General features: G+C 40.9%; 1 protein-coding gene across 1 annotated transcript; it reads left to right on the top strand.

The window, feature by feature from the left end:
* Nucleotides 1-948: 948 nt before the first annotated feature.
* On the top strand, nt 949-4,833 carry PCDH20 (protocadherin 20). Its single transcript, XM_065896222.1, is given in 3 exon segments — nt 949-1,080; nt 2,127-2,290; nt 2,292-4,833. Coding segments are annotated over 3 exon segments (2,838 nt in total).
* Nucleotides 4,834-9,127: the final 4,294 nt, after the last annotated feature.

Genomic DNA, 9,127 nt, shown 5'->3' with positions numbered 1-9,127 from the left:
CTTCAGAATTCCTTTCCCAGTAAAAATTCTAAGAAAAAAAAAAAAAAAGTAATAACTTGAAATGTAACCTTTTTTTTTTTTTGAACCTAGGCTTCAGTGAGTGCCCTCCAAAAAAAGAAAAATACATCCCTTAGAGAAATCTGGTAAAATTGCTTGCAGGCAGAACCACTTCTGTTACCAAGCAATTGTTGCCACTCTCCCTCTTGGCTCTTTACCTTAGCCAGAAGCCGCGGTTGTCTCAAAAGACCACAAGGCAGACACCCAGAGACACTTGCGCCTACAACTAGGAAATTGGCAGAAGCTTTGTCACCGCCAACTGCGAAGCTTCAAAATTAAAGCACGTCGAAACCTTCACCGATTTCATATATTTGCGTCTCTGCTTCAGACCGCCTTACTAAGAGTTTGAAGTTCCTTCTCTCTGCAGAGAAAGTGGATTTTCTTTCTCTGTGCAAACACTGCTGGATCCAAGTCTCTCGGAAGAACTGGTGGCAAAGCAGGCTTCTGGGGATCGCGCCTGTGATTGCTCCGTAGTGCCGACTTCCTCTCTCTCTAATCAGATATAAATGCAAGCTTATTAATTTAGTCTAATTCTCCCTCTCACGCTCGCAACCTGTGAACTTGGGTCCTGACTCGTGCTGCGAGGAGGGAGGACGGTGGACAAGTGCCCCGGAGTCCGACCGGGTGGCGCCTAGTCGCCGTCTTCAGAGGCAAGTCCCCGCTCTGGCTCCTCAGGCGGGGTCTGGACTTAACCCAGGTCCAGGACGGGAAACCATGACCGTGCCTCGGTACCCCCTCATCTTTCTGCCCCCCGCCCCCCCTTGAGCTGCTGTCCTTAACTGACGAGCCAGTGACTATTGGCTGAAGTTCCCTAGCCATTTGCATGCACAGAGAGGGAGTGTCTTCTGCCGCCTCCCCGTCAGGAGCGCGCCGACTGCAGCCTCCAAGGGAATGCGCGGCCGAGGGGATGCGCGCAGCTCGCGGGCCCTGCCAATGAGCTGGCGCCCGGCGACCTGGCACCCGCGCCTGGATATGGGGCGTCTAAGTCGTTCCAGGAGCAGTACCAACCACAGAAACCTACCGGTAAGGGTAGGGGTCCACGAGCCTCGCGGCCCCGACAAGTTACAGTACTGTGGGGCAGTTCCCACTCCTTTATGGTTTCTCAAATCTTTTACCTTAATTCAAACTTCCCAGGAAGGTTGGGTGGAGGGAACGGGAGTTTGGGATAATGTGTCTACATTTTAGCAAGGAATAGGCAAGTCCCTGGGTCGTGAGAAGTTTCTGAAGCAGAAATGTAGGCAGATGAGGTGGAGGAGGCTGGAGTGTGCTCAATTGGCTTTGAGATAAAGGGGTTCGTAGATTGTTTCCTGTGGCCAGCATCTGGCTGTGACTGTCTACTGCAATTGACAAATTGTTTTTGCATAATCATTTCCCACATTTACTTTTCTTTCCCTAAGGGAGGGGGATTAGTGAGAGCTTGTTAGGGGGTGGAAATACAGATCCTTTCGATTTGAGTTTAGATACGTACTAAAATGAAAATCAATTCTTCCGACCTAAAGCGTTTATTTGGTGGGGTAGGGAGTCCGAGGGGGTAGAGTTACTATATTATTATTATTGTTGTTGTTGTTGTTGTTGTTGTTATCGGTCCCATAGCAAGGGATGCAACACATTTCGCATTTCGGGGATCTTAGTGGTAGAAACATTTCAATGGAAAATAAAGTGCTCACCTCTCGGTCCTCTCCACTACCAGCCCCCTCCCTCCCCATGACCTACCCTGGTGGTCTCTCTGTCGCGTTGCGCAGTCCTCTCCACTCCGACATGTACTTCCAGGGATGAGTTATGGTTTGGGATTCCGAATATTAACTGAGCGAGGTGGTGATGGGGAGCCGGGCAGGGGCAGGGGTGGGGGGGAGATGTAGAAAGTAAAGAAAAAAATTAAGTTTTGGAGACACTGTTGCCCCATAGATCTCTCCTTTATAGCAAGTTTCCTTTTCACCCCGTTCTGACTGGAGCGTTTGCCTTTGGGAATGGGGATGGAGCCAGAATGATCCCAGGGCAATGGTTCTGGCTCCAAGCTCTGTGTTTTCCGCGTGTGTGTAATAAGCCTTCTCTCCACCCCCCACGTTCAGCATCTGCTTCTGTTTTTCCTCTTCGTGGGACCCTTCAACTGCCTGGCGAGTTACAGCCGGGCCACGGAGCTTCTGTACAGCCTGAACGAGGGACTGCCTGCGGGGGTGCTCATCGGCAGCCTGGCCGAGGACCTGCGGCTGGTGCAAGGAGCAGGGAGGCAGGACCCCGGAGCACAACGGCGCCGAGCGGAACCCTCCTCTCTCCTTCAGCCTGGCCTCCCAGGGACTGAGTGGTCAGTACGTGATCCTAGACAATCGCTCCGGGGAGCTGCACACTTCTGCCCAGGAGATCGACAGGGAGGCCCTGTGTCTTGAAGGAGGTGGAGGGGCTGCCTGGCGGAGCAGCATTTCCATCTCCTCTTCGCCTTCCGCTGACTCTTGTCTTTTGCTTCTGGATGTACTGGTCCTGCCTCAGGAATACTTTAGGTTTGTGAAGGTGAAAATCGCTATCCGGGACATCAATGACAATGCCCCACAGTTCCCTGTTTCCGAAATATCGGTTTGGGTCCCAGAAAATGCACCTGTAAACACCCGGCTGGCCATAGAGCATCCTGCCATGGACCGAGATACAGGCACTAACGGAGTTCAGACCTACCGCTTGCTGGACTACCATCGTATGTTCACCCTGGACGTGGAGGAGAATGAGAATGGGGAGCGAACACCCTACCTAATTGTCATGGGACTGTTGGACAGGGAGACCCAGGACCAGTATGTGAGCATCATCATAGCTGAGGATGGTGGGTCTCCACCACTGTTGGGCAGTGCCACCCTCACCATTGGCATAAGTGACATTAATGACAATTGCCCTCTCTTCACAGACTCACAAATCAATGCCACTGTGTATGGGAATGCTACAGTCGGCACACCGATTGCAGCTGTCCAGGCTGTGGACAGAGACTTGGGAAACAATGCTCAGGTCACCTACTCTTACAGCCAGAAAGTTCCACAAGTATCCAAGGATTTATTCCATCTGGATGAAAACACTGGAGTCATTAAACTTTTCAGTAAGATTGGGGGAAGTGTTCTGCAAACACACAAGCTCACCATTCTTGCTAATGGGCCGGGCTGCATTCCTGCTATGATAACTGCCCTGGTGACCATTATCAAAGTCATTTTCAGACCACCTGAAATTGTCCCTCGTTATATAGCGAATGAGATAGATGGTATTGTTTACCTGAAAGAACTGGAACCTGTTAAAACTCCAATTGCATTTTTCACCATAAGAGATCCAGAAGGTAAATACAAGGTTAACTGCTACTTGGATGGTGAAGGACCATTTAGGTTATCACCCTACAAACCATACAGTAATGAATATCTGCTAGAAACCACAAAACCTATGGATTATGAGCTACAGCAGTTCTATGAAATAGCTGTGGTAGCCTGGAACTCTGAGGGATTTCATGTCAAAAAAATGATTAAAGTGCAACTTTTAGATGACAATGATAATGCTCCTATTTTCCTTCAACCCTTGGTGGAACTAACCATTGAAGAAAACAACTCACCTAATGCCTTTTTGACTAAGCTAGATGCTACAGATGCTGACAGTGGAGAGAGGGGACAAGTTTCATATTTTCTGGGACCTGATGCTCCATCATACTTTTCCTTAGACAGTGTCACAGGAGTTCTGACAGTTTCTACTCAGCTGGATCGAGAAGAGAAAGAAAAGTACAAGTACACAGTCAGAGCTGTTGACTCTGGGAAGCCACCCAAAGAATCAGTAGCCACCGTGGCTATCACAGTGTTGGATAAAAATGACAACAGTCCTAGGTTCATCAACAAGGACTTCAGCTTCTTTGTGCCAGAAAACTTTCCAGGATATGGTGAAATTGGAATAATTAGTGTAACAGATGCCGATGCTGGGCAAAATGGATGGGTTGCCCTCTCCGTGGTGAACCAGAGTGATATTTTTGTCATAGACACAGGAAAGGGCATGCTGAGAGCCAAAGTCTCTTTGGACAGAGAGCAGCAAAGCTCCTATACTTTGTGGGTTGAAGCTGTTGATGGAGGTGAGCCTCCCCTCTCCTCTACCACAAAAATCACAATTCTCCTTCTAGATATCAATGACAACCCACCTCTTGTTTTATTTCCTCAATCTAACATGTCTTACCTGTTGGTTTTACCTTCTACTCTCCCTGGCTCCCCAGTTACAGAGGTCTATGCAATTGACAAAGACACAGGCATGAATGCTGTCATAGCTTACAGCATCATAGGGAGAAGAGGTCCTAGGCCTGAGTCATTTAGGATTGACCCTAAAACTGGCAACATTACTTTGGAAGAGGCATTGCTGCAGACAGATTATGGGCTCCATCGTTTACTGGTGAAAGTGAGTGATCACGGTTATCCCGAACCTCTCCATTCCACGGTCATGGTGAACCTATTTGTCAATGACACTGTCAGTAATGAGAGCTACATCGAGAGTCTTTTAAGAAAGGAACCAGAAATTAACATAGAGGAGAAAGAACCACAAATCTCAATAGAACCGACTCACAGGAAAGTTGAGCCTGTGTCTTGTATGCCCACCTTAGTAGCTCTGTCTGTAATAAGCTTGGGTTCTATCACTCTCGTAACAGGGATGGGCATATACATCTGTTTGAGAGGGAAAAGGCATCACAGGGAGGATGAAAATTTGGAAGTACAAATTCAATTAAAAGGAAAAATTGACTTGCATATGAGAGAGAGGAAACCAATGGATATTTCTAATATTTGATTTTTTTTTTTTTTTTGCTGTGGAGTAACAGAGATGTTTTAACTGACTTTGGAGAGTCTTCACCACCCAAAGAGTGTTGGACATCTAATTTATAACTTGTACTGTATTGTAAATAGCTGTTTACAAGTTTTTAAATTCAAAATCAGAGGTTATAAAATGTGTACAGCATTTTTTTAATGAAAATTGGTACTAACAGCTTTGGAACTGTTATAAAAAAAGCTTGGACATGATTTGCAGCTTTCATACACCAAGCAGATGATTGTTAAAACCCGGGAATAAGGTAAGAAAATGGTACATTGCATTTTTGGCTAAAAAAGTCCTTTAACCACAAGAGGGCATCAGCTGCTCCTTTGCAGGGAACTCTTTTAAGGTATTGTACATGACAGTTGTACATGAAATTAATGAAAGAGTCTATTTTAAATATATTGTTTTTAACATTAAACAAAGATGAAATTAAAGTAAATGGAATGTCACCCCACTTAAATGTATGATAAAAAAGAAAAGAAATGCATTTGTAAACAGAATGTTTATTACCTCACAAGTGCATAATGTATAATTTGAAAGAGAAGACTTCACAAATAAGCGCAATTATTTTTTAGCAAGGATAAACGCTTTACCATGTGTTAAAGATCTGACGTGCTGAAGATTAATTCGCCTTCTGTGTACTCTGGTTGCTTTCTGTTTGCTTTACCACTGCACTTGTTATTATTACAAGGGAAAATATATATATTCTTTCTTAAAGAAAATGTAACTAGAAATTATGTCCAAGAGAAACAGCCAGAAGCAAAGATATGTTTCAATCTTAGTTGCTTCATAGGTGTTCATGACATATTCATGCTTTCACAACTTGTCAGTAGTGTTCTATACTTGGGTTATGTATTAGATTCTTATATACTTAAACTCATGTGTTACAGAAAAAAAGAAAAATCTTATTAAAACAAAATTATTCTAGAAGCTGGTGGACACTACTTGCTGTTTTAGCTGGACCTTTTCTATGAAAGTTATACTTATCTTTTTTTTGTTGTTTAGGTTTGTTGGCTACCGGTTCTGGCTTCTTTTCTTTGGCTTTGGATTAGGTCCAAGAGTTTATTTGTAAGCCCAGCAGCAGATTTCTTTGATAATTTAGCTTTTACTGAACACTTTGCAGTGAAGCAAGCTGGTTTATCAGTGATTGATCATCTTCACTTCCATATGTGAGCTGGAAATTTTATTTTATATGAGAGCTATAGCAAAATTATCTTTGTAAACAAAGAATAAGTGTTAGCTTAAACTGGATCATTCTACTTTTGGGCATCATGTGTCTGTACTGTACCAAAAGTGTTTCTATGTCTGCAAATTAAAGGTATATATTTTCATAATTTCATTCTCATTTTTACTGTTTTATATTTGAACATGGGCTCGTTCTTTTACTGAAGCTCCTGTTAATGGCATTCATTTGCTTTTAGAGGTAAATGTAGGTAAACCAAATATTCTGTTATGCTAACATTTATATTAAACTAATTCATTACTTAATTAAACATTTGGTAAATTATTATTAAATACATGTGTAGTTATAGACATATATACACACACACATATATATATATGTATATATATAATAGAAAAAGAGTATGCCTATGTGTTTGATAGAAGTTCACATGAAAATTTACACCCATGCATGTGTACATGCATATTAATTTATTATGACTTAGAATCAATTATAAACGCTCATTTTAATACATACTTATAACAAATCCTCTGTTAGCTGTGTTACAAGTGCTTTCAATAAATTTTAAAATAAAAACACATTGCAAAAAATGAATTGAATACAAAAACTCAAGACCTTTTGAATAGGTATTAACTCATTTTCTTGTTTTCTTCAATTTGAGAATTTTAATAAATAAAATAATAAGCATATGAGGCAGTAGTGTTTGTTACAAAAAGGAAATATATTTTTATTGGAAATTCCTTTTTTATGAGAGGCCACTGAGCTAAGAAAGTAAGATCATTTAACCCCCCAAACTTTTCATTCATAATTGATATAGAGCAGTGGAGGAAACCATCCTCCACCAGTCATTTTTATATCTGATTTCTCTCTTTTACAGGAAAGAAATACATGTGAAACAAGTAGTACCATTAAAAAAAAAAAGTCCTCTACAAATGCAATGATTTAATTATCAGTATAAATAACAAAACATTTTATTCTTTTATGAGTTTGAAGAAGGTTCATGTGTTTGGGGTATGGATTTCATCGCTAGCATGAAAAAAATGCCTGTAACATTAATAAAAGGACATATTTCTGAATAACTTCTTGTGCCAAGATTTCCTTTACAAAAACATCTCATTCACTTTAAAAATATATATAACCAGGAAAGTTAAAGTAAATTAAGCTCAAAGATAAAAGCCCCTTTTTTCTAACACCTTGCGCTAGAACGGTTGCCAAAATGTATGCTAATCATGTCAATGTTGTTAGTTGAGCTGGCACAAAAATAAATGTTCCATTCATTAAAAACCCTAATATCCATTTAACAGTTTGAGAACCAGTGAGTACTCTTTGCCCAATTTAATGAAGAAGAGATTGCTCTGATCTTCACACTGCCAAACCCATTCTTACACTACAGAGAAAACTGTTCATTAATTTGGAGCTGGAAATTTAAAACAACATAACAATTTCAGCTACAAGGGAGGAAACAATTTACCTTACTTGACTCTTTAGAGGCCCTGACCCTATTTAAAAAAAAAAAAAAAAAAGTATTCTTGGCAGTTATGCTTTTATCAATGGCAGTTAAAAGCAAAAGGAAAAAGAGACACTTCTTTTAAAACAATTTTGTATTATTAGTGTATTAAAAATAAAATCCAAATCCTTTGTCTTTTTGGGTGTTTTGTATGTGTTTTATGAAAACACCAGATATAATCTTGCCTAAGAAATACTATCAGTGAAGCAATATTAGGGAAGGTGTATAAAGTGGACTTGATTGCAGTAATAGCTCTCATAAGGATTCTAATTTGTGCTCCCAGAACATGTTTCGATTGACAACTGTAAAAAGAAGAATTGTACAATCCTCGCTTGAGTTTACGGAGACTCGGGTTCCAATCTCTCCTTCCTTGGTGAGATGAGGACTCTGTGGGGTCCTGACTTTTGGCAGACAATGAAGAATGTAATGAAAGGACAGCATTGAGCATATGGTGCTCTTCAATTCACTGGGCAGCCTCAGCTCACAGACACCAGAAACATAGATACCTGAACATTGTCCTCACTCTGAGGTAGATTTGCTCACTGCAAGAAAGCAGTCAGTGCTACCAATTACATTTTACTGACTTGTGCAATCTCTGCCTCGCAATGTGCCTTTAGAGTGTGAGCAGTCAACAAATATTTATAGAAAGGAAGAGGATTGACAGTTATGCAAATGGACTTAAAGAAGAAAAAAATCAATCATATTAAAAAAATCAGTAATTCCTGAGCAAAACACCCACCATAATTTTTTTCTAGTTAGGTCTATTTCCGATAAGAAAAGATCATGAATACTTTTCAGATGGTATATACATATATACCTACAGTCTATAATCATTTTTTAAATGTCAGTTATTGTTTGTAATTATTCTTAAAATAGTAGCACTTTTTTTTTCTGATAAAACCCTAAACTGGAAATGTATTCCTTTAAGCGTATAAAACAAAACTGAATGAACTTTAAGGCTTAACCCACTAATGTTAAGAAGTAGGAATACTGTGAAGGTTCAAAAGGAAACTCGGTCATTCATACCATACATATTTATTTTGGTACTCAATTACCATGGGCTCAACTGAGAACAAGACAGAGTCCCTTGATGACTTTAGATTATAGTGTGGGAGGCTAATAAGAAAACATTCAATCTGAAAACACTGTGTGGGATAAATCCTATTCCCGGGATGCCAAGTGAACCTAACTCAATCTTGGGAAGTCTTAGAGAAAGTTTCCTAAAGGAGGCGATTTCTAATGTGGGCCCTCTCAGGAAGTTGATGCCTAATTTGAATATAAGAAGGAGAAGTTAGCCAGTGGAAAGTGGGCAGAAGGAGAGAAAAGGGTATTTAAGGAAGAGGGAATAATGTGCAAGGCACACATGTGCAAGTGAGCACATCATGACTAAAGAAGCACAAATACTACTGTTCTTCTTGGCTGAAGGGATGAAGAGAATGAAAGATATTATTAACAGCGAACTTGGGGATGTACATGTGCTGCAAATAATAAAGGAACTCGTGTCATACCTGGAGGTTGCAATTTTATCCCAAAGCCAATGGGAATTTTAAGGATTTGACCAAGCTATGTGTGGTTTTTAA

The sequence above is a fragment of the Phocoena phocoena genome, chromosome 18 (assembly GCF_963924675.1).
Source record: "Phocoena phocoena chromosome 18, mPhoPho1.1, whole genome shotgun sequence".
NCBI lineage: Eukaryota > Metazoa > Chordata > Mammalia > Artiodactyla > Phocoenidae > Phocoena > Phocoena phocoena.
This window is presented reverse-complemented; position numbering and strand designations above follow the sequence as displayed.